This window comes from Equus asinus, chromosome 3 (genome assembly GCF_041296235.1).
Source record: "Equus asinus isolate D_3611 breed Donkey chromosome 3, EquAss-T2T_v2, whole genome shotgun sequence".
Classification (NCBI taxonomy): Eukaryota; Metazoa; Chordata; class Mammalia; order Perissodactyla; family Equidae; genus Equus; species Equus asinus.
Window position 1 is genome coordinate 159,921,248 of NC_091792.1, and position 27,064 is coordinate 159,948,311.

Below are 27,064 nucleotides of genomic sequence, written 5' to 3' on the forward strand. Positions count from 1 at the left end.
AGTTTAAAAGTCAAAGGAAGGAAGCAGTTCAAAGAAAGAGGTTATCTCTACAAAAGAGCAAAGAAAAAAAGAAACCTGACAATGCATTAGGAATCTAAGAAGACAGGAGGGTACGGAATTCCAAGCCAGCAAACAAAGTTTGGCCGTAGATAGGAGGCAGGACATTTGTAATAGGTGGTCAGGAGCATAGAATGGGTACAAACATCAGTAAGGAGTTCCCATTTTCTCTGTGACAAGATGTGGTCATTTGCTGGGAGGAGATCAGGAGTTTCAAAGATAGTAGAGACAGAAGAGAAATCTTAGTGAGCTTGTAAGAGAGACATCTTAAAGTTGCCAGGCAGTGCTGTAGGTCCATTTACGACTGGGGCTGTAAATCTATGGAGAAAGCCAATGAGCTCTGTTGTGAGGCTTTGTGGCAGGATATGGCTGCTCAGAGCACAGAGAGCCAGTACAGTATTGGCAAAGAGTGCTACTGAAATGATGGACCATGAGATGCAAGCTGGACAAAATAGGGAGTGAATATGGGCTGATAGATTTGGATGTAGACGGGAAGATCCACAAAGGCAGGACTTGTCACATTCACTGATATAGCCCCAAAGTTAGAACAATGCTTGGTACAGAGCAATAAATATTTACAGCAGACACCCAGTAAATATTTACTGCAAGAATGAATTGAAGAAAATAGAGGTCCTGACACTGTTAAGAAATAAGTACGGGAAACAGAAGGCTTTGGTCACAGTAGGAAAGAAAACATCCTCATTCTTACGTTTTCAGGCATAAAAAAATTTAGGAACTGCCTATAATTTGTAAGTACTCACTTACTAAGTTAGTATGCGAGAAAGGAGTTTTAAGTAACTACTGTTCTCATAATTTTTAATTCAAACTGACTAATTCGCAGATTATTACACTTTGCACTCAGGAATCAGAAGGAAGGTGTTTCAAGATTGACTTCAGTTCAGCCAGCTTCCCTCTTCTAAATGGAGAGGTGGTGCCAAACACCACCTCTGTTACAACTAATGTAACATTCCATTTATCATTCAGTTACTAACTCATTTCATACTCACTGTGATATGATTGTAGATAAGCTGAGACCACCCAAAGAGATCTGCTAGTCTGTAAAATGCTGCCAATTTACACCGCAATAATTTCTCCCCTTTGTCATAGGCAATCGAATCAGATCCTCTAAGGTCATTCACAGGAGTCACCATACCAAGACCTGAAATAAAGAAAAATAAAACTCACAAAGATTTAATATTTCTTATCAAATGTAAATCAAACAGTAACAGTTCTGAGATACTAATCTTCTACACTAGGCCATAAAGTAAGTCTCGAAAACTCCAAAGACTATTTCATAAAGACCACGTTCACCAACATTAATACAATTAAGTTACAACCAATAACAAAAAGGTAGAGAAATTTGCGGGATGCAGTAAAACAATACTTAGAAGCAAATTTAACAGATATACTAGAAATTTAAACAGAAACCTTAGAAAAGAAGAATGGTTCTTTAAAAAAATGATCTAGGTTTCTACCTTATGAAACTAGAAAAAGAGCAAATTAAATCCAAAAATAAGAAGAGAAAAGGAATAATAAAGATAAAAGCAGATATCAATCAAACAGAAATATCATAGAGAAAAACTGATTTAATCTTGAGGTTAAAAATAAAATGAAAAATGAAACAAAATAAAATACACCTCTAGTCAGACTCATTAACAAAATAGTGAAGATAGAAATTACCAGTATGAAGAAGAGGGAACATCAAAACATATTCTACAGATATTAAAAGGATAATAAAGAGATAATATGAACAATTATGTCAGCCAATTTTTTAACTTAAATGAAACAAATTTCTCAAAAGACACAAGCTACCAAAGCTCACTCCAGAAGAAATAGATATCCTGAATAGCCCTATTTCCACTACGCTGAATTTGCAGCTAAAATAATTCCCATAAAGAAAACTCCATTCATACCAGGGACACAGGGATGGTTCAACATCCGCAAATCAATCAACGTGATACACCACATCAACAAACTGAGGAATAAAAACCACATGATCATCTCAATGGATGCAGAGAAGGCATTTAACAAGATCCAACAGCCATTTATGATAAAAACTCTGAACAAAATGGGCATAGAAGGAAACTACCTCAACATAATAAAGGCCATATATGACAAACCCATAGCCAACATCATACTCAATGGGCAAAAACTGAACCCCATCCCCCTGAAAACAGGAACGAGACAAGGATGCCCTCTATCACCACTCTTATTTAACATAGTACTGGAGGTCCTGGCCAGAGCAATCAGGCAAGAAAAAGGAATAAAAGGAATCCAAATAGGGAGGGAAGAAGTGAAACTCTTGCTGTTTGCAGACGACATGATCTTACATATAGAAAGCCCCAAAGAATCCACTGGAAAACTGTTAGAAGCAATCAACAACTACAGCAAAGTTGCAGGGTATAAAATCAATTTGCATAAATCAGTAGCATTTCTATACTCCAGTAATGAACCAACAGAAAAAGAACTCAAGAATACAATACCATTCACAAGTGCAACAAAAAGAATAAAATACCTTGGGGTAAATTTAACTAAGGAAGTGAAGGACATATATAATGAAAATTACAAGGCCTTTCTGAGAGAATTGGATGACGACATAAGGAGATGGAAAGACATTCCATGTACATGGATTGGAAGAATAAACATAGTTAAAATGTCCATTCTACCTAAAGCAATCTACAGATTCAACGCCATCCCAATCAGAATCCCAATGACATTCTTTACAGAATTAGAACAAAGAATCCTAAAATTCATATGGGGCAACAAAAGACCCCGAATTTCTAAAGCAATCCTGAGAAAAAAGAACAAAACGGGAGGCATCACAATCCCTGACTTCAAAACATACTACAAAGCTACAGTAATCAAAACAGCATGGTACTGGTACAAAAACAGGCGCACAGATCAATGGAACAGAATTGAAAGCCCAGAAATAAAACCACACATCTATGGACAGCTTATTTTTGACAAAGGAGCTGAGGGTATACAATGGAAAAAAGAAAGTCTTTTCAACAAATGGTGCTGGGAAAACTGGAAAGCCACATGTAAAAGAATGAAAATTGACCATTCTTTTTCACCATTCACCAAAATAAACTCAAAATGGATTAAAGACCTAAAGGTGAGACCTGAAACCATAAGGCTTCTGGAAGAAAACGCAGGCAGTACACTCTTTGACATCAGTATTAAAAGGATCTTTTCGGACACCATGCCTTCTCAGAGAAGGGAAACAATAGAAAGAATAAACAAATGGGACCTCCTCAGATTAAAGAGCTTCTTCAAGGCAAATGAAAACAGGATTGAAACAAAAAAACAACCCACTAACTGGGAAAAAATATTTGCAAGTCATATATCTGACAAAGGCTTAATATCCTTAATATATAAAGAACTCTCGCAACTCAACCACAAAACATCAAACAACCCAATCAAAAAATGGGCTAGAGACATGAACAGGCATTTCTCCAAAGAAGATATACTGATGGCCAATAGGCACATGAAAAGATGCTCATCATCGCTGATCATCAGGAAATGCAAATCAAAACTACACTAAGATATCACCTTACACCCGTTAGAATGACAAAAATATCTAAAACTAATAGCAACAAATGTTGGAGAGGTTGTGGAGAAAAAGGAACCCTCATATACTGCTGGTGGGAATGCAAACTGGTGCAGCCACTATGGAAAACAGTATGGAGATTCCTCAAAAAACTAAAAATAGAACTACCATACGATCCAGCCATCCCACTACTGGGTATTTATCCAAAGAGCCTGAAGTCAGCAATCCCAAAAGTCCTGTGCATCCCAATGTTTATTGCAGCACTGTTTACAATAGCCAAGACGTGGAAGCAACCTAAGTGCCCATCAACAGACGAATGATAAAGAAGATGTGGTACATATATACAATGGAATACTACTCAGCTGCAAAACAGAACAAAATCATTCCATTTGCAAAAACACGGATGGACCTTGAGAGAATTATGTTAAGTGAAATAAGCCAGCGAGAGAAAGATAATCTGTGTATGACTCCACTCATATGAGGAATTTAAAACTATGGACCAAGAACAGTTTAGTGGATACCAGGGGAAAGGTAGGGTGGGGGGTGGGCACAAAGGGTGAAGTGGTGCACCTACAACATGACTGACAAACATTAATGTACAACTGAAATTTCACAAGATTGTAACCTATCAATAACTCAATAAAAAAAATAAATAAGAAAACTCCAAGCCCAGATGATTCACTGTGAATTCTATCAGACATTTAAGGAAGAAATAATACCAATTCTACAGAAACTCTTCCAGAACACTTTCCAACTCATTCTATTAGGCCCAGCATCACCTTGATACCAAAACCACACAAAAACATTACATTACCTGATGTTACAAGAAAAAAACAAAACAGGATCTCTCATGAACACAGACTAAAAAATATTTAATATTTTAGCAAATAATCCAGCAATATACAAAAAGAATAACACATCATGACTGGGGGCAGTTACCATCTCAGGAATGCAAGGTTGGTTCAACATTAAAAAACCAATCAATATAATTCACAACACCAAACCAAAACAGAAGAACCATGGTATCATTTTAACAGATGCAGAGAAAGCATTTCAAAAACTCAACATCCATTCAGGATAAAAGCTCTCATCAAATTAGGAATAGAAGGGAAGTCCTCAACTTGATAAGGGGCATCTACAAAAAAACCTATCATTAATATCAAACATAATGAAGAAAGACAATGTTTTTTTCCTAAAATCAGGAACAACACAAGGATGTATACTCTGGCACTCTTACTGAATACTGTACTCAGGATTCTAACCAGTGCAATAAGGCAAGAAAAGGGAAAACAAATTAAAAAAAACATACACACTAGAAAGGAAGAAAAAAAAGTACTTGATTGTATGACCCTATTTGGTCATGACATAATTATCAGTGTTATATATTGTTAGATTTGATTCTTTTCTTTTTAATTATGAATTATCTCAATCATAAAGAAAAGTACACAGAACAATACAACCAACCACATGTTTACCATCTTGATTCAACATGGGCCAATCTTCTACTTTAGGTCTTAATTTAAAAAAAATTTTTTTTTTTTTTTTTGAGGAAGATTAGCCCTGAGCTAACTGCTGCCAATCCTCCTCTTTTTGCTGAGGAAGACTGGCCCTGAGCTAACATATGTGCCCATCTTCCTCTACTTTATATGTGGGACGCCTACCACAGCATGGCATGCCAAGCGGTGCCATGTCCGCACCCGGGATCTGAACCAGCAAACCCCGGGTCACTTAAGCGGGACGTGCACACTTAACTGCTGTGCCACTGGGCTGGCCCCTAAAAATTGCTTTTTAGAAGATTTTCAGAAGACGTTGGCAGTGGCAGTATAGTTTTTGAATTTTCCTAAATCTCTCTCAACCCTGTGCAAAAAAATTAACTAGCGCAACTAGGATAGCAAAACTGAAAACCCAAGGATGATATCTACAACAAAACTAAGTTAACAAGGTCAAGCCTGAAACTGAAAATAGAATTAGCTGGCGTTGACATAGACAGAGTCCATGATATCAGCATCTGTGGACAAGGAAGTAGAAGTAAGCCACGGACCTTTTGTCACACTTGACACTCCCAAAAGAATCAGTAAGAACTCACTAGAAAGCTCAGAGGGCCAGTTTGAGAAGAGCAGCTGAAACCAAGAGTACTGCACACTTTACTCCTTAAAAATTCTCCAAACTAACCATCCAAAACTGTCTTTCAGGACAAAGTCTCATACTAAGAAATTTATGGAAATTAGAACCCAAACAAAGTAGCAGAGGATCATCAAGAAAAGAAAGAAAAAGGCCCAGATAAAAGCAAGGAAGGGGAGCAGGACCCAATTCACTTAAATAAGCTGCCATGTTTTTATTTTTTTATTTTTTCTTTTTCTCCCCAAAGCCCCCCTGGTACATAGTTGTGTATTTTTAGTTGTGGGTCCTTCTAGTTGTGGCATGTGGGATGCCGCCTCAGCATGGCTTAATGAGTGGTACGATGTCTGCACCCAGGATCCAAACCCGCGAAACCCCAGGCCGCCAAAGCACATGAACTTATCAACCAATCGGCGACAGGGCCGGCCCCCAAGCTGCCATATTTTTAGCACTTCACAAAAGCAACAGAAGAGGGGAGCTCCTGAACCAGACTCCTTTAGGAAAACTACTTTCATGTAAAAATGAACAGAAAAATATCGTGATCAAATACTATACAAAAACTATTACGAGAAGAAAGAGCAGAATCAAATCCCTACAAATAATGAAAGCACACAAGAAAGACATCTGCAAAACAGATGAACACTATAATCTATTATTTTATAACAAGGTAAAGAAAGGCATTAAGAAAATAATAATAGATATGAAAAAACATTTAATATAATTAGAAAAATTCAGAAATGAGGGTTAGAACATAGACGGAACTAGATATAAACAAATAATTTTAAAAATAAATACTACACTAAAAGTAGAAGGAAAGAAAGTCTGAAAAGGAAGAAAATTTTTCTAAATCATAAAAAATTGAAGTAAGTAATAAAAAGGATTTGAGAAAAAGTGACAAAAAAGTTAAAGAAGAAAGACAGAGAAAATCCAACATCCATATAATAGGAATCCCTGAAGAAGGAAACAAAAGCAAGGGAATAGAATAAATACTAAAAACCAACTCAAGAAAATATTGCTAAAATAAAAAAGATTTGGAAGGGAATAATATCTGAGAAAATTAACCCAGAATGACCAACACTAAGATATATTCTGGTAAAATTGCTAGACTCTAAAGAAAAACTAAAAATAATTTGAGCATCCAGGAAAACAGACCAAGTCACTTATACGGAAAGATTCCCTTCAAATTTTAATAGCAATACTTCAGGCCAGAAGAAAATGAATTATGTATTTAAAAACATAAAATAGGAAAATGTGAGCCAAGGATTTTATACCCAAACTAACCAAACCAAATTAACACTGAGGTATGAAGGCCACAGCATGCAGGAAATCAGAGGTGATCATTTCCATAAGTGTTTTCTGGGAAGTCTACTATAGAAGGAACTTCAGACAACCAAAATGACTAGGGAGACATTGATAGAAGGACTGGTGGTGAGCATTAAATATATATTTATTACAGAATTAAGCTATTAATTATAACACTAAATGAACATTATAAAGAGGAGATCATGATATGTAATGGTCATATGCTCTGACAACATAGAGTATATTTTAAAACATGAAGAGAGAACATATTGTTGGTATAGTACTGGTAATGTGTGATATGTGGGGAAAAAGCAAATGAGTAATTATGCAATATTCAAGTTTTGTTATTTCTAGTGTCCTCAAGAACCAAAATTCTTGTCATGCAAGGAAGGAGAACAAATGTTAGAAAGAAGATGTTAAATAAAAACCCCTTAGAACTGAATTTTAATTGGAATTATGAGTATAATTCCAATATACTTATAATTATACTTATAATTCCAATATATCAATATAATATATAATTCAAGAGTTAATATATATTTCCTAGTTCTGTACACTAAAAAGGCCTAGAAAAAATGACTCAGTAGCAATAAGCATCTCTAGCACTCAGGGTAAAATTCTATCTCCCACAAAAAAAATAAAGGTTTCTCAGAGAAATGGCTGATTCCAGATCTGGGGCAGGAGATGTACAAGATGAGCCTGGAACAACATCTCCTCATGGGAGATGGCTTGGAAGCTGTCAAAGACTACTAGGTTCAGGGGCAACTTGGAGAGGATCCCACTGATCAAAGATGGGACAATGTGAGTATCAAAAAGGACAGCTGCAATGTTTGGAAACATATTAAATATATTTAAATCTACGAGTTCAAAATAGTATCAAATAATAATAATAATAATTGGTCACTTTAGAAGGATGACAGGAAATCAACTTCTTAGTTTGAAAGGGTGACCTTTCCTATACAACCTGTACCACTGAGTAACCAAAAAGAGTTGAGGTGAGGGGCCAGCCCCGTGCCCGAGTGGTTAGGTTCGTGTGCTCCACTTTGGCGGCCCAAGGTTTCACCAGTCCGGATCCTGGGTGCAGACTAGGATCACTCCTCAAGCCACGCAAAGGCAGCATCCCACATAGCAGAGCCAGAAGGACCTACAACTAGAATATACAGCTATGTACTGGGGGGCTTTGGGGAGAAGAAGAAAAAAAAAAGATTGGCAACAAATGTTAGCTCAGGTGCCAATCTTTAAAAAAAGATAAAAAAGAGTTGAGGGGAAGTTTCTTTTTTTGTGTGTGTCAAGGGCTGACTTTCAATAGATCTTAGCAAGGAAGCTGCTCTGCTGCACAAGAAACCCTGACCCAGAAGCAGGTCAACTAGGAATCGTTTAGTGTCAGGTCCCCCACGAATAGGCATTGAGTGAGGGGGAAGGGGCAACCCCCTTGCCAGAGCCCCCTTTCCTAGGGAAGTTTCTCTTTAAAGAAATAGTCTAACTAATAAATATAGAAAAGGAATGATAGAATTAAAATATCACCAACTAAGAAGCTTTATTAAATTAATGGGTCTAAGCATTGAGCATTGATGGCTGCTAACAACACAAAAAGAAACAATCAGACTTACGTGCCTATGAATAGAACACCTAGAAAGTACGGATTACCAAAAAACTGAATCCAAACATGGTCAAGTTTCTAGATCCAACTACTAATTTACTGTAAATACAGAATAGAAAAGAACATGGTAGCAGCACCATGGAGGTGGAAGCCACAAAATTCAGACTGTGGCAAACTCTACAGGTCAACACTCATTTTCTTTAAACTTAAAGTGTAAGGAGAAAAAAAGAGAGATGAAGAGGTAACTTGTAGCTTTAAAAAGGCTTAAGGGGGGCTGGTCCCGAGACTCAGTGGATGGGTTCATGCACTCCACTTTGGAGGCCCGGGGTTTCACTGGTTCAGATCCTGGGCGCGGTTCTTCGGGTCACGTTGAGGGGGCGTCCCACATAGCAAAACCAGAAGTGCTCACAACTACAATATACAACTATGTACCAGGGGGCTTTGGGGAGAAGAAGAAGAAAAAAAAAGACTGGCAACAGATGTTAGCAAAAGTGCCAATCTTAAAAAAAAAAAAAGGCTTAAGGGACATTAAGTAAAAATAAACAAAAACTAAACCATAGTGGGGTTGGTTTTTTTTCGTTTTTTTGTTTTTTTGGCAAGGAAGATTGGCCCTGAGCTAACATCTGTGCCAATCTTCCTCTCTATTTTTTTGTATGTGGGAGGCCACCACAGCATGGCTTGATGAGTGGTGTGTAGGTCCACACCTGGGATCCGAACCTGTGAACCCCAGGCTGCCAAAGCAGAGCCCATGAACTTAATCACTATGCCACCAGGCTGGTCCCTAAACCATAGTATTTAGGATGACCATTTGGGTGATAAAACCATAAAGAAAAGCCAGGCAGTGATTACCATCCAAATCAAGATGGTAGTTCCTTTTCAGAGAGTGATGGCGATAGGGCCAGTAGCTGATAAACCTTTATTTCTGACCTGGTTGGTGGTTATAAAGGTGTTCACCTTAAAATCATTCATAAGTTATATATCATTTGTTCTATGCCATCTATACACACTATATTTTACAACAAAGTTTAAGATATGTTTTAAGTTTTTATATTTTTTCTTTCTTTTTTTTTTTCAAGGAAGATTAGCCCTGAGCTAACATGTGCTACCAATCTTCCTCTTTTTGCTGAGGAAGACTGGCCCTGAGCTAACGTCTGTGCCCACCTTCCTCTACTTCACATGCAGGACGCCTACCACAGCATGGCTTGCCAAGTGGTGCCACATCCACACCTGGGATCCAAACTGGCGAACCCTGGGCCACCAAAGCAGAACATGCAAACTTCACCACTGCGCCACCAGGCCAGCCCCCAAATTTTTATTTTTAAAAAACAAACAGTTAGATACAATTAAAACTACAGTCATGTGTCATATAATGATATTTTGGTCAACAATGAACTACATATACGATGGGGGTCCCATAGGATTAGGACCATATAGCCTAGGTGTGTAGTAGGCTATACCACCTAGGTTTATGTAAATACACCCTATGATGTCCACACAATGATGAAATCTCCTAACAATACAGTTCTCAGAATAGATCCCTGTCATTGACTGACTCATGACTGTAATTAGATTTCTTTCTTTCTTCCTTTCTTTTTCAGTGTGGCATTATTGAAATAAAATTTCCTCTATCTCTGATTAGAAGATAATATGCAAGTAAATACATTACATTATTCTTTTATCATCTAATTTATATGAAAGATCACTGGAATCCATTAAGAATTCATATGAAAATCTTACTGACTACCATTTGACTTCAGGATGGAGGTTTGAGCTAGTAAATTTAATGTGATTCTTAATACTCTCTAGCATTAATGATATATCACTCGGTGAATGTCCATCAACTTCTAAGAATCCCATGGAACAGATAAGTAAACAGCAAATGCTAGGTGATCTAACAGAAACCAATACCTTATGTTGGTCACTCAAAGGCTGACTATCCAACTAGAACTATCAGAGATGGATCCAGGGCACCATACACAGTAGGTGAAACTGGTTGATGCTCAACTTACTCTGGGCTCCACCTTGTCATGTTAAGGCACACAAATTCAATAACTATGGCAAGGCTCCACCTTTGCACAGCTAACTGTTCTTTGCTCACATTCACTCATCCAACATTGTTTCTCTGGCTTTCTTCTGGAATTTCTGTTTCTCACTCATTTGCAAGCAGCAATGAGGAATGGTGGATAAAAAATGTTAGTCTGGCTGAAATGAATTGCTGCTTCACAAGCATTATTTCTGATTAGTTTATTTTAATTCACAAAGGGTCTGAGAAGCCACATGAGAAGTCATCTGCCTAAGAAATAACAGTCCCACTGGCTCATAAAAAAGGAGTCCTCTGGGGCTGGCCCCGTGGCTGAGTGGTTAAGTTCGCGCACTCCGCTGCAGGCAGCCTAGTGTTTCCTTGGTTCAAATCCTGGGCACAGACGTGGCACTGCTCATCAAACCACGCTGAGGCAGTGTCCCACATGCCACAACTAGAAGGACCCACAAGGAAGAACATACAACTATGTACTGGGGGGCTTTGGGGAGAAAAAGGAAAAAAATAAAATCCTAAAAAAAAGAGGAGTCCTCTAGGTTCAAGACATTTCCAGGCTTACAGCCTATCTTTTACTATAAGTAACACATTAATTTTCAGAACTCAATCCTACGTATTACATAGCGTGTGCCCATCTAGTTCAGATGAGAAAGTGTCCCGAAATTTTACCTGGAAAATGATCGAGCACGTATACAGAGTCAGGAATTACTCACTCATGTTTAAGGCAGCCATTCCGCCTTGTGGAGCTGCTGGGTAGACATTTGGTACATTCGTGGTCATAAAATCTGCAATCTGCTGTAACGCCAAGAGGCCTGTGGGATTCTTCCCCTTCTTAAATTGTTCCTGTATCATTGATTCCAATTCTTCACAGAAAGCCTAATAAAAGGCATACAAAACGGTGAGACATCATTTAAAGGTAACTGGACATTGCTACGTGGAGCAGAAATTGGTACATCCTTTCTGGAAAGTAATTTAATAATATAAAAGCTTAAAAATTTGAAAATTCAATTCCTAGGAATATTTTCTAAAGAAATAATCAAGGATGTGCTCAAAGATTTATTCATAAGTATGCTCATTCCAGCACTACTGATACAAGGGAAACAAGTAACCGACTACATTTTAAACAGAAGACTGATTAAATACACTGACCCCCTTACAATGGCATTCTACGCATGCATTCAACATGAAAGGCCACAAAAAAATTAAGTAACATAAAACTACTCCATACGTTTTTAAGTGAAAGAAATTATAAAGCAATATAACCAGTTTTTGTAAGAGTAAATACGCATCTAAACATAGAAAAAGACTAAAAGTAAATATATCAACATGTTCACTGTAATTCTCTTAGTGATAGAATTGTTAGTAATTTTCATGTTTACCTGGTGCTTCTCAGTATTTTTTTCAAAATACATTTTTTGAAATTACTTTTTAAAAGTTCATCCTTTATGAAATAATCCTAAATTAGGCAAAAAGGTTACGTTGGGTTGATTGTGATTTTAATACAAAGTCACTACTGAAACAATACAATTGAGTTTCCTCAAACTGTATTAAAATAATCTTTTATTTCACAATCCAATAAAGAAATATCTTGTTAAATAATTATAAATAATATTTAATATGTAATGTAGCTCACTGAATGATTATCCACATCTGATTATAAGGACTCCAAGGGCTTCTGGATGACTCTGTTATTAAACCTATTTCTAGTTTTTCATTGCTGGAGCTGAAAAGATATATTGCCAAGGGCCAGTCTACGTATACCTATCACTTAAGGGAAGCAGGTAACAAACAAATGTATTACTGTTAATGCAACGGTATAAAAGAATGTCAAGAATCAAGAGCGCTTTGAGGAGCCTCCATCTACCATATCATGATAAATAATGTCATAGAGCATATTCTGTGGTCGTCAAGGAGCGAAGGAAAAGCTGATAGGTGCTTTGACTGCAAGGAAGAAATAAAATAAATCACCAAAACCTGTTTTTTTGGTCATCTTTGCTGTCAATGCAGAATGTGCTGATATAGGTAGATACACACAGATATAAAGAGATACAGATAGCCTCTATTAAACATCTCTGAGTGTGCTGGCACAGGAGATGCAAAAGCTGAGTTAAACAAGCTCCCTGACCTCCATCTGAAAAATCAAACAATCTATTTCAATGGTTCTCAAATCCACATACATATCTGTGGGAAGCTCAACTCAACTCAACACTACCACACGTCCTACATACATATACTACACTACAATTCAACAGACATACATAACTCAACGTACATAAAAGTACCAGGCACTATTCTAGGCACTGAGGATATACAGATAGAAAAGACGGTTCTTGCTACCAAGGAGCTTAAAGCTTAGTAAGGAAAACACAAAAAGAAAAAACCCACAGGACAAGGGCCCCTCTGCATCAACAGCATTCCGGCTGAGCTGTACGTGCAGTAAGGAGCTGAGTTCAGCAGTGACCAGTGAGGCCTGGAGCTCCCCATCTGGATCCCACAGTCTGGCATCAGGCAGTAGTCACTGACTAATGACCTTATGTGCTTCCTTGGTCCTAACTCCTGATAGTTCAACATCCACACCCTCACCTCTCAGCTTCCTTACCGCCTCTCCTCCAATGACCCTGTCATCCAACTCACCTCGGCCTCCCATTTCCATCATCACGTCCTAGACCTCCTCATTCCTAGTAACTATGCCCTTCTTCAATCTCAGAGTCAGGCATGTGCCCTCCAAACACCCCCTCCTGGTGTCCAGTTCATCCTTTCTTCAAACCTATCGTGACCCTAACACCTCTTCACCTTACCTTCCCTGTGTTCTGACCTCCCTCAGCCAGCTTAGACCCTTGGTTCAACATTATAATTGTTCCCTTGCGTATACCTTCAACTCTCTACCATTTCATCTGGCAAAATCCCAAGCCTAGTTAAATTCAACTCTCCATCCCTTACACTTACACTGCTGAAAGCGGCAGGAGGAAGACGACAGGGCTGCGCTGTATCACTGTGAACTCATGACCACTGAATGCACCCTTGCATAAACCCAAACCTAGCAACCAATCTCAACTTTCCTTGCTCGTTCCCTCGCCCACTTTTCACACCTTCTCTCTTCTCAAATTTGCACTATCCCCTGGTACCCATTCTCAGAAGATGATTCCACCTTCTATTTCGCTGAAAACAGAGAATCAGTTTGGAGAAAACTTTCACAAGTTCCCTCTCGCATCTACCCAACTTTCAGAATCCGTGTCCACAGAGTGGGCCTTCCCACACCTTACTGAGACTGAACTATCCATGTTCCTAAAACCAAGAAACCAACTCTGGGTACATTATTGTTAAGCAAACCCCAGACTTTACCAATCTTTCCACTAACATCCTTTCTCTGTTCCAGGATTCCACATTGCATCTAGGTCAGTAACATTTTGATTACTTGTGTTCTTTGCTTACTGTGTTCTAAACAACTGTGGGAAAGAACTTTACTCTCTCTTTGCCTCCCCGCTGCCGAGCCAAGTGCCTGGCACACACTAGGTGCTGAAAGTTTCATTTCTTGACTCTATTCCTTAGTGATTTTTACTTAGTTCTTGTTGCTTTTATGGAGGAACACTGCTCAAGCCAGAAGTCTAGATGTTATCCTGACTCTTGCTTTTTCTCTCATCTCTTGCTTTCCACCCATCAGCAAGTCCTATTTATCCCACCTTCAAAATGAAACTCAAATGAGTCTACCTCTCTCTACCCCTACCACCACTCTGGCCTAAGCCACTACTACCTCTTGTTTGGAAGGTGGCTTTCTTTCAAGATGCTTTCTCTATACCAAACCCAGAATGAGCTCTTTAAAAACGGAATTGTGTCACTCTCACCCGCGGCCCTCCAATGACTCTGAAGGCAAAAGAAACCCCTGATCTGAGCTTACACAGCCTTCCAGGACCTGTTCCCTCTTCCCTCTCCAGCCTCACTGCACCTCTCCCTGTCACCTCCTATGCTCAAAACACAATGGCTGCCTTTTAACTCTTCAAGCCCATCAAGCTCACCTCCATCCTAGGAATTTCATGTTGGCTGCTCCCTCAACCTGGAATGTTTCTCCCCCTGATCCCTGCCTGGTTGGCTCCTTCCTGTCCTTCAGAGTTCAGACGAAATCTTCCTTCCTCAGACAAGCCTGCTCTAACCACAGTCATAATCTAATCATCCAATTGCTTCCTGCACTGTGCTTCTGTTTGTTGTTTACTGTTTATCACCTTCGACTAGAATGTAAAGACTTGATCTGGGTGCTTACACATGTCAAAATTCATCAAGCTGTATATGTAAGATTTGTGTACTGTAAGTCATACCTCAATAATACGTGAATAATAACAACGACCAAACAAATAAAATCTATTTAGAGTTAGAGGCCTTATATATCTTGTTTACTGCTAAATTCCCAGTTCCTTTTCAGCACATAAGAAATAACCAACATTAAAACAAAAAAATTCAATGAATATCTGCCAAATGATACCTCAAAATATTAAGGGAATAAAACAAGAATAGATTAGAAGGAAAAAAAGAATGAAGCACATGCAAGGGCAACAGCATCAACATGAGAAAACTATGAAGACAGCACTACTTTACCTAAAGATGCAAATAGAAGACACTTAGTTGGGCATGATTGTGGTTCAAAATGCTGACCGTAACTAAAGGTAAAATCAATCAATAATCAGGTACTATTAAGGCCTACTAAGTGCACAGCACCAAGGTAGGTGTTTTGAAGGAAACAGTAATTTTTAAACAGTCCCAATATATAAAGGCTCTCTGGAGAAGTAGTGAGAGAGTAAAAAGGAGAAATAAACACCTCCTATCCTTTATGATACTAAAGATTTTTCATTTATTACGTCTGAGTAACCTGAAGTAAACTGAATTCTTTCAACAGCCACACATTTATACAAGGCACTGATTTCCTGTGTTAAGATAAACCAACTATAACACACACAACAGAGCATAAGAACTGAAGTATTGGAAGAAAGAAGACACTTGGTCAGAGGAACAGCTTCTCTTACAGGACTTTGCAGAATCATGGACACCCTCTTTTTTTGCTCCATCATATTGAAGTCCTGGCGAAGGTCTGGTGCCATGTTCCTCTCTCGCAAGTATTCTGGATTGTTCTCATCTACTCTGTCGAAGTACCTCTCTTTGTGAGGGGCTGTGGTTGGGGGTGGTGAGGTCACCACTGCGGCCCGAGTATCACCATTCATTGCACAATCTTTGCAGGTTCCTAGGGAATCAAAATAACAGAAAGTATTGTTTTTGAATCAATGTCCAATAGCATTTCATAATGAGCACATCAGCCTAATAAATACAATCTTCAGAGTGAGGACGCTCTGACTGACTGACCAGTTGGAGCCATGATGTGTGAGGCTTCTTTGTGGCCTCTAAGGCACAAGACTGATCAGCCATCTCCACCCTTCTACTAACCAATGGCATTTTTTGTCCTTGTCATTGTTCTTCAGCAGACAACAGGAGAACAATCTAACAAAGCTATTATGTCCTCTGACAAACAGAAAAAGAACAAGATATTAAAATTTTGACCACACGATAGTTTAGTCACGATATTGTCCCACACAGACAAGATCTGCTAACAGCAGCATAGATCATTTCTGGAGAAATTTGATTTATTATATTTTTCCCAAAAAGTATTAGCAGTGGTTTTACAAAGGATACCCCAAGCAGAGCAATAAGAAATAAGCTGCTCACACATCTGTATTCATGAAGATGGGAAATCCTCCTCATCAACATCACCTTTGTGGTTCAAAGAACAACAGTTGGCACCAAAAATATCAACATGCCCTAGTTTGTGAATAACCTAAAAAGATGCCCAAATTCAAAAGTCTTCTAATACAGCTTTACATTCTTTTTAATTCCGATCTTTTATTTGGAACGATGTTCAAACGCACTAAATTATATTTACCTTTAAATCTCTAAATGGCACCCATACTAATCATAAAAATAGTTCATTTCTATTCTGTTTCTATAATACACTGAATGATAGCTTTAACAACACATATGCAGTATTTACCGAGCATCTATAATGGCCAGTCACTGTGATGGGCACAAAAATTAACTAAATGTGGTCCTCACTCTGGACAAGTTGGATTCAGTCTGGCAAGGGAGACAGACTTGCTGAGAAAGCCAGAGGGGTTGATTTAGAGGTCATCAGCACAGAGGGAGTATAAAGCCAGGAGAGCCAGCAGAAGAACATAAATTGAGAAAAAGGAGCAGGACTAGTTTCTAGCATATAGTGGGTATGTAAATAAAAAATTTTTGAATAAATTAAGAACAAGAAGGAAAGGATAAAGAGACAAGGTAAGAAAGTGTCTCAGAAACCATAGGCAGAGAGTTTTAATGGAGAGTGAGTGAACAACGGTTCCTCAAGCCAGAGGGTAGGCAAGATAAGAATTTAAGAGGTGATTAAATTAACAACTAGAAAAATAACTGGTGCTCCTTCCTTACACTAAACACAAAAATTCATTCCAAATGGAACACAGACTTAAACCTAACAACAAAAACCATAAAATTCTTAGAAGAAAAAGGAGTAAATCTATAAGAACTTGGGTTAGGCAAAGTCTTATGTGACATCAAAAGAACAAGCAACAAAAGAAAGAAAAAATAAACTGGACTTCTTCAAAATTAAAAATGTTTGTGCTTCAAAGGATACTAAGAAACTGAAAAGATAACCCACAGAATGGGAGAAAATACTTGTAAATCATATATCTGAGAAGAGATTTACATCTAGAATATATAAACAACTGTTACAACTTAATAATTAAAAAACAATTTAAAAACTTGAAAATCATCGAGTGACCTCAGTAGATATCACGTAGAGCAAAAGAATTGCCAAGTTGAGCCTTGCCTAAATTCCTGACTCACAAAATCATGAGATATGAATGATAAAATTATTTTAAGCTGCAAAGTCCTAGGAGGGTTTGTTATGCTGCAGCAGATAACTACAATAACGTTACAGATGATGAGCGGAAGGCGAATGAGAGCAGCTGGAACTGTATGCTAGACATGCTATCTCATCCTCTCACCTCCCCTATTTGTTCATACTGTTGTTTACCCCTCTTTACAGACAGGGAACTTGGGTCACTCAGTTAGGAAGTTAACAGGGCTGGGATTCAACGCAGGCCATCCGGCTGCAGAGCTTTTGTGTTTTTGTGTGTATGTGTGCGAGGAAGATCAGCCCTGAGCTAACATGTGTTGCCAATCTTCCTCCTTTTGCTTGAGGAAGATTGTCCCTGAGCTAACATCTGTGCCAATCCTCCTCTATTCTGTACGTGTGACGCCACCACCGCAGGACTTGAATGAGCAGTGCACAGGTCCGCGCCCAGGATCCAAACCCGCAAACCCCAAGCTGCCAAAGCAGAGCTCACGAACCTAACCACTACGCTACCAGGCCAGCCCCATGTACGGCTTTTGTTCTTAACCTCTAAACCATATTCTAAATGATGATGATGACAATGTGTGGTGGCAGAAGCAGCAGTGGGAACAATGTCCCCAAAGGGATGCGAAGGGATGGAATCAAGGGCATAGGTGCAAAGACTGGCCTTGAACAGGAGGACCCAACCTTGGGCATCTGGGGCTGGCACTGTGAGCTTTTTAACAAACATATGAATCACTCGAGAATCATGTTAAAATACAAATTCAGATTCAGTAGGTCTGGGATGGGGCCTGAGACTCTGCATGTCTCATGAGCTCCCAAGTGATACCAATGCCACTCAACCTTGACCACAATTTGAATAGCAAGGCGTTAAAGAACAGTTTGTTTATACAAAATACATTTTGTGGTACCAAAAGCCAAAGAATCAACTGAAAAATTTTTTTTTAAAGAAAATGATCAATTTGGATATTGCTCTTCTGAAACCTAAAGACATGACAGAAATAACAGCCTGCTTAAAGTGACACTATTTCAAGGACTTAAAGACAAAGAACGAAAACCATCAAGGATTAAAAGTCAATGCAGAATAAATGGACCAATGACCTAAAGGTAGTCTTTAAACCTTCTCTAAATGTATCCCTTAAAAACTTTAGTTTAATCTGTTTTCTCTAACCTGGTTTGTTCTAAAAGAACAGCCCAAAGAACAAAACAATGATGGTTATCCCACATTTCTCCATTAGATGTAAATGAAGCTAAACATTCTGAGCCAATGACAAAAATGCTCTACTTCAGGGGCCGGCTCCATGTGCGAGTGGTTAGGTTCACACCCTCCACTTCAGTGGCCCAGGGTTTGCCGGTTCAGATCCTGGATGCGGACCTACACATCACTTGTCAAGCCATGTTGTGGCAGTGTCCCACATACAAAACAGAGGAAGTCTGGCACAGAAGTTAGCTCAGTGACAGTCTTCCTCAAGCAAAAAGAAGAAGCTTGGCAACAGATGTTAGCTCAGGGTCAATCTTTCTCACCAAAAAAAACAAAAAAGATGAAATGATATACAGTATTATGTTTTTTTCTATTTCTAAATGAGCCCCAATTTTAAGTCATTTTCATCAATAAATAAGGATATGGGAACATTTTAGAAACAACTACAGCTACTTTCTGGTTCCCAGGGCTAACTGAAAGAAAAGAATCTTCATAAAACCAACATGTTAAAGATAAGGCAAAGAGTGCTCTCTTTTTATTACAAATTGCCATGTGAATGGGATAAGATAAAGACTGCAGACCAGATATGCATGTCTTCCATTCCTTCAATAAGGAAGTCTATAAACTTAAATCAAAATCAAAGTATACATATTGTGAGCCCAATAATCAAAAACAAATGTAATTCCACTTTAAAGTACACCTGTACTTGGTTTTTGTCAATTATGGCTTCAGGTTTCATTAACTTAGTTTTTAAGAGTGTGTTAAGACAGTAAATTTTTCTAGAAACATCTCTACAAAGAAGTAATTAATCTACATTTTTTAAAAAGAAATGGAAAAATACACACGCAAAAAAATTTCTGGCAACATTAGAGTAATTTAAAATAAAATAATTTAAAAAGCAGGACCAATCAATGTCCAACAATACACAAATGGTTGTAACATAAATATTAAAATTTGTTTGATACAATGTTATGAAACTGTGAAGATTCTTTAGCTAAGATACATAAGATTATAACATTTAAGTGAAAAACTATAAAATTTCCTATTCTATCACATAATGTTACCAATATTATAATTATAATCACACACAGACAAGGTGCGATATAATGGCCAGTAAGCTGTACTGAAGTTGAATAAACTGATTAAAGAGAAGTATGGATTAATGTTCTGGGGACGGCCCCTGGGTGAGTCGTCAAAGTTCTGTGCGCTCTACTTCAGTAGCCCGGGATCACAGATTTGGATCCCGGGTGCAGACCTACTTCACTCATCAGCCATGCTATGGAAGCATCCCACATACAAAAAGGAGAGGAGGAGTGGCACAGATGGGAGCTCAGGGCTAATCTTCCTCAAGTGAAAAAAGAGGAGGACTGGCAACCGATATCAGCTCAAGGTGAATCTTCCTCCCAAAAAAAAAGAGAGACTTATGGATTAATGTTTCTCTATCTCAATATTCTACAGAGTTGCTATAATTTTACCTCTGTAAAAATTTTAAGATTTCACCAATCTTAATATCTTGATACGTAAATCAGTGAAATCTCTGGGAACAAGATTTTCAAATAAACAAACATACACACCCAAAAGAACCCAAAAGTCTAGATGAACCATGACAAACTTGGCTTGCCCGTGTGACACCTGGCATTCATCCACTTTCTTCGATCCTTATCACATCACTCTAATCTAGATAATTACCACTCACCTCCTGGACACACTGATAGCCTCCTAAATAGGTTGTCTACTTCCAGTTTCTTAACAACCCCCACACCAATCCATTCACCACAGCTAGGGCAGAGCGAGTTTCAAAACATAAGTCAGATCATGACACTTACTTCTCTGCTTAAAACTTGACGGCTAATAGGATAACCTTAGCTGGATCCTGATTGAAAAAACTAACATAAAAACTCAAAAATAACATTTGAGACAATTAGAAATTTGAACACTAACTAGACTTGGAAGGCATTAAGGAATTACTGTTAAAAATTTTAGGTGTGATATTATGGTTGTATTAGAAACATACAAAAATATTTATGGATAAAATAATATGACATCTAGAATTTGCCTAAAACTTATATGGGGTGGAGGGAGAGTAAGGGTTACACAAAAGAAACAAGACTAGCCGTGAGTTAATAACTGTTAACTGTTGAAGCTGGATGAAGGATAAAGCAGAATTCACTATACTATTCTATTTTGTATGTGTCTGAAATAATTTTCCTTGCTCTTAGAATCAAGTACCTCCAGATCTTACATAAGCTGGTCTCTGCCTGCCTTCCGATGAGGACATTTCAGCATGTTCTTTCAGATAGATATTACCAATACTGGGATGAAAGGATATTGTAAGATTAACATCCCTTTGCTGATGTCCCTGAAGACATCACTTTGCCTAGCATGTTATTTATTGACCTGGAAATAACAAATGTATCCTGGAATATTGTTTCTTAGCAAAGGTATTCTAGCCCCAGGATGATCCATCCTTTCATTAATGTATAACTAAACCTCAGATGAGAAACCAGATAAATTTTTGCTTCTCTAAAATACCTAATGCGTTAATTCTAAAGTTTTGGGGCAGATTCAGTTATTTCTTGGCATCTCCCATCTGGCACAGACATTCTCCTAATGGGTAACTATTCCAACTATTCACATGATTTACTTTTGAATCCCTAAAGGCAGAACACTCAAACCAAAGTCTGAAACAAGAAGATGGTCATTAACAAATTCTGTGGGTAAAGAGTCTGCTAGAAGACCTAGAGGGTCTTGTCAGTTTCTAAATGTTCTTAAAACATATCTCAGAAAGTAGAATGACTGCCAGGTGATAATGAATTATCGCATGGAAAATAAACCAGGAGGTATCAAATATGCTAATGTGGGAATAAAAGTGGCAGCCTCTGCTGGTGTCCTTTGGCCACCTGACATCCAACTCCAGATAGCCTTTGGAACTGTCAATAGGATAACAAGAAAAGAGGTGACCTCTGCATTGTCTTCTTTTATCTCTATTAACTCCTGTTATTTAATATATCTCCACCAGAGGTACTTTCCACATTATGTGCAAGGCATCAGAGATGAAAAGTTACAAAATGAGTAGTAGACGATAGATAAATAAATATAATCAAATACTCTTGGTGCCACGACAGAAACCTACTTAACAAATCAGCAGGGGGGAAGTGTACAGCGGTGGAATGTACAAAGAGCTGAGAGAGGGTATTATAGGTTGAACCGTGTCCCACAAAAATTCATGTTGAAGCCCTAACCCTCAGAATGTGACCTTATTTGGAAATAGGGTCACTGCAGATGTGGTTTAAATCAGGTCATCCTGCAGCAGGGTGGGCCCATAATCCAGTATGACTGGTGTCCTTATAAAAAGAGGAAATTTGGACAACACGAGTACAGGGAGAAGGCCATGTGAAGACAAAGGTAGAGATCACCTGAGGTGATGCATCTATAAGACAAGGAATGCCAAAGATTGCCAGCAAATGACCAGCAGCTGGGGGAAAGGACTAGAACAGATTCTCCCACAACGCCTGAGAAGGAACCAACCCTGCCGACACCTCGATCTTGCACTCTGGCCTCCAAAACTGAGAGACGATAAATTTCTATTGTTTAAGCTGCCCAGTCTGTAGTACTTTGTCATGGCAGCTCCTGGAAACGTACATAGAGGGCTGTCAGGAAAGCTTCAGAAGAGATGACTTCAGAGCTAAGCAGGTGCTTCCAGGTAGCTTGGGGCAGGCGGCAGTCACCTGGTGAGTGGACTATCCACTGAGCTTTTAAGAAAGCAGCACAAACGAGACAGCAAAATGAGTGAGCAGTCAATGTCCCCTTCTTTCAGACTTAGTGCCTGGCACCCAGCATGCAGGCGCTCAAGGAGTTTTTAATGACCTAAGCGAACTAACTATTCTGTCTTCCCAACGTTTCAGCCCCACTCTGTTCTCAAGCTCCAACTCAATTATTTCCTGCTCTGTGGAGGTTTCCCAAGCCTGAGCTTGGCACTTGGCCTCCCATGTTCCAAGATACTTTATTCTCACCTCTTTTCAGCCATTCTTAAACAGGAGCAATTATTTGTGTATATGCTTGCTCCATCACCAGTATGTGGGCCCATGAAGAACAGGGACAATCAATTTCTAACTCATTCTTGTAAGCAAGCCCTGGGAGTGTTTCACATACAGCAGGGACTCAGTAGATACTTTGTTTGTTCTTGAAGTAGGGCCTCTACTGCTAGGGACATCCTAACTTCTCTGGACCTGCTCCACGAGGTTTGCATCCAGAACAAAACTGCGCCATCAGGATACACTCAACAAAACAGAAGGCAGACTCATCAAAAAAAAAAAGTAACTATGTGAGATGACAGATGTTAACTAACTTGATTGTAGGAATCATTTCACAATGTATACATATATCAAATCACTATGTTGTACACTTCAAATATATTACAATTTTATGTCAATTTTACCTCAACAAAACTAGAAAAAAAAGCTAAAAAAAAAATTGTAGCCTTTGCTGGAAAGAGAGACAAGATTTCAAACAGGCTTGGAGGAGTTGACACTGATGGCTAAGCCCAGGAAAAGTGCTGGGAATAGTGCTGCATAGACAGTCCACACCCTGTCCGGCGCCTCAGATGGGAAAGCAGAAGAGACACAGAAGCCCCGGCCAGACATTCATGACAAACTCTCAGAAATCTCATTACAAAATCCACAAACAATTGTGGAAGAGGTGCTGTGCCAGTCAACGAAAGAGGAATCCCTAACATCTACCAGCAAGAGGGAGCCCAACTCTGGAGCTCTCTCCCAAATAAAACAGAACACAACAAGACCGAGTCATAATCCCTCACTGCTGACATTACTAGCCTCGTTCTCCACTTCCCCTAAAGGAAAAACACCCACCTTACGTTTAAGATTCTTCTTCACAGCTTCAGGCTGACACTGAGGTGCCCTGCCTGGGACCTCAAAGCTCAGTAAAAGCCTTTAATTAGTCTGATCGGATCATTTCTATTCCTGTGTCTCCAGATGTTCTCTCACAGATGAAACTGTTCAAAATAATCATTTTAAAATAATCATTGCTTACTATCTGGTAAGTATAGATTTAAAACTCATGTTTACAGGTATTCACTCATTTTTCTCTGCAGATAAGGAAACTGAGGCACAAAGCAGTTAAGCAACCAGCAGTGGGATTGCTAGGGTCTGAACTCAGTCTGCCTGGCTCCAGTGTGAGCACATAAGAGGCCTCAATAAACATCTCTTAAATGGACGAATGGTGAAGGAATACAAAATCATTCTCCATTACTGATTTCACCAAATTTGCCTTCATCCACAAGAATTATATTTAAAGCGATATCCAGTACTTTCAGATAGCACATAAGCAACCAACCACCAGTCAACTCTTACACAAGTGCTTTCATGATGAAATTCCACAAAGGAAACTGCAGTTCAGAGTTTAGGAGCAGAATCTGGGAGAAGTAATTTTATATATGGTATCTCACAATTTAACAAATCACCACCACACCACAAGAGGATCTCCACTACAGTCACTGTACTGATTCATGTATTCTGAGCCACATGCCCCCAACAACTACATACAGAAAAACCCAGAACTCACCTTTATCCTCTGACAGTGTCAACCGCTTTCTCTATTTTTCACTCCTTCGTGATACTGTTACTTAGTCCTTCACTCACTATACTATTTCCATTTATCTTTTTCTGGGGGGGGGCTAACATCTGTGCCACTCTTCCTCTATTTTGTATATGGGATGCCGCCACAGTGTGGCTTGACGAGCAGTGTGTAGGTTTGCACCAGGGATCTGAACCTGCAAACCCCAGGCTGCCAAAGCAAAGCGCATGAACTTTTAATCACTATGCCACCAAGCCAGCACCCAATTTTTTTTTTTTTTTTTTTTTGAGGACGATCAGCCCTGAGCTAACATCGGCTGCCAATCCTCCTCTCTTTGCTGAGGAAGATTGGCCCTGAGCTAACATCTGTGCCCATCTTCCTCTACTTTATACATGGGACGCCTACCACAGCATGGCTTGCGAAGTGGTGCCATGTCTGCACCTGGGATCCAAACCGGCAAACCTCAGGCCACCGAAGCAGAACATGCGCACTTAACCGCTGCACCACCAGGCCAGCCCCCCAATTTTTATTTTTTAACTATATTTTTGCTGAAGTAATGAAGTCTTTCGAAATTGTTTTTACTGAACCAAAACTTTTCCTGAATTTCATTCGAGGGTGGCTTACTAAGTAAGGGTTTGAGCGGATTTTGTTTCTCTCAGGGGAGCAGAAAGGTGGAGAAGTTTGGCAGGATTGTAAGTAAGAAAGATTAAAATACTAACCACAAAAACAAACAAGGCAGTTTTTTCAGAATTTAATGGTCAGTAACTAAATGTTCCTATTTGTGAAGTAATTGGTTCCCATGGAAGACAAATGATAAAAGAAAGCTTTGAAGATATTAGTCAGCTAGAGCTAATAAACTGAGAACACAACTGTGGAGTGTGCTAAGAAATATATATTCTGTACACACAAAGGTCAAAATATGAGCTGCTTTACTAACTCTGGGACTTCTGAAAATGGTGCCAGGTTTTCCTCTTTACAGCTGGGCAGGCAAGAAGTATTTAAAATCACAAGAACAGGCCTAGGTAAAACTCTGCCAAAGGCATATTCTCTGAAAAGTAATTGTGCCAGCTGACAGAGACTGAAAACTTTTTATGCTATCAAGTAATTATGAGCATACAAATTTCTAGACAGTCTAGTTTTCACAAAAATAAGGATATACTGTCAAATGCAAAAAAACAAGATACAGAGAACATACATATGGTGTCTTTTGGGGGTAAAAGGAAGGATAAGAAAAATATTCTTATTTGCTTGTATTTGGATAAAAAATGTAGGAAGAATAGGGGCTGGCCCCAAGGCGTAGTGGTTAAGTTTGGCATATTCCACTTCAGGGGCCCAAGTTCACTTGTTTGGATCCCTGGCACAGACCTACACTAATCATCGGTGATGCTATGGCGGCAACCCACATACAAAGACGACGACTGGCACAGACGTTAGCTCAGGGCTAATCTTTCTCAAACAAAAGAAGAGGAAAATTGGCAACAGATGTTACCTCAGGGCAAATCTTCCTCAGGGTGGAAAAAAATGTGGGAAGAATATATGAGAAACTTAAAATGGTGGTTTACTTGTAAGGAGTGAGACGGAGAACAGAGACAGCCAGGAGAGTCTTTATTCTTCACACATACTTTTTAAAAGTTTATTAAAAAAAAGAAAATTTTAAAATTAAACCACTAAGAACATAAATAAAATAAGCATCACTGAAAGTATAAAATGAACCAAGTACACAGTACATTGTATTTCTAGCAGCATGAGGATACCAAACATTTGTTTAAAGTTTTACAGTTTAATATATATTCTGTTAACTGTTTTAGTAGGATTGCCCTCTCCTGATTTTACAGGCGGTAAAATGTAGGTTCTAGAGATTGTCTTACCCTAAGGTAGAAACAGTAAGTTAACCAAACTCTCAAGTTGAGTTGAGAATGTATAGGGTTAAATGAGCCCCTCAAAGTCTCTCCTCCAAAATGGTTCTGTTCATATTAAAATCATTTATGACTGAATAGTTCTTTAAATCAGTACTGGCTGATTAAAACAATATTTCTTTAAATCCACACTGGCTCCACTTCACAGCCACTACTTCCATATTTCCCAAAAGTACTGGCGTTCCAGCCCTCTAAGCACAAAAGGGCATTTCATTCCATAAAGAATCAAACGGATACGACGCACCTCCCGTCTGGTGTTAGGGAATGACAGGCAAGGTTTATTGCTGAAAAAGAGGGCACTTTTCACACTGGCCTTGAAGTCTGTAGCTATCAGGGGTACCCAGCTCATCTTGCTCACCCAGAGAGACAGACCAGGTTTTATGCATTTCTGTAGTCCAATGGCATCCTATACTGTTCTAAAAGTGTGCTGAACTGAAGAGTCAGCAGACAGTGAAACAGGCATTGAGGACCTTACAGCCTTTCTGACTCTATGTTCTAAAAGTCTACAATAGTAGTTAAAATCTAACCCCTTCATTTTAAAAGTAGGAAAACTGAGGCTCACAGAAGGTTCTAAGAAGATGGCCCTGGGCACATGGTGTCACTGGCAGAGAGCAGCAGCCTGGTGTGTCTGGGGTCAGACCAAGGGCAAATCTAAAGTCCACTGTGCTGCTTACTAATTGTATGATGCTGGACAATTTGCTTAACTTCTCTCTGGGACTCAGTTTCCTCATCTATAAACTGGGTGTTGTAATGGCAACCCTGAGGGATATTGTAAGAGTCAGAAATGCTGTCTGGAAAGCATTT

The 27,064-nt window shown here is 38.9% G+C and overlaps 1 protein-coding gene across 20 annotated transcripts in view; it reads right to left on the reverse strand.

Annotated features, from left to right (window-relative positions):
- ADD1 (adducin 1) overlaps positions 1–27,064 on the reverse strand; it is an 88,137-nt gene that overhangs the window by 32,158 nt on the left and 28,915 nt on the right. For 17 of the 20 annotated variants that reach the window (XM_070506351.1, XM_070506358.1, XM_044767928.2 and 14 more), the window contains 3 exons: positions 15,675–15,889; positions 11,376–11,538; positions 1,065–1,216 (listed from right to left, as the gene is read on the reverse strand). In XM_070506351.1, the coding sequence (XP_070362452.1) occupies positions 1,065–1,216; positions 11,376–11,538; positions 15,675–15,869 (510 nt within the window). In that variant the 5' untranslated portion in view covers positions 15,870–15,889. Of the gene's footprint in view, positions 1–1,064; positions 1,217–11,375; positions 11,539–15,674; positions 15,890–16,008; positions 16,167–27,064 lie in introns of those variants that run through there. The other 3 variants (XM_070506348.1, XM_070506345.1, XM_070506356.1) reach the window with 3 other exon arrangements.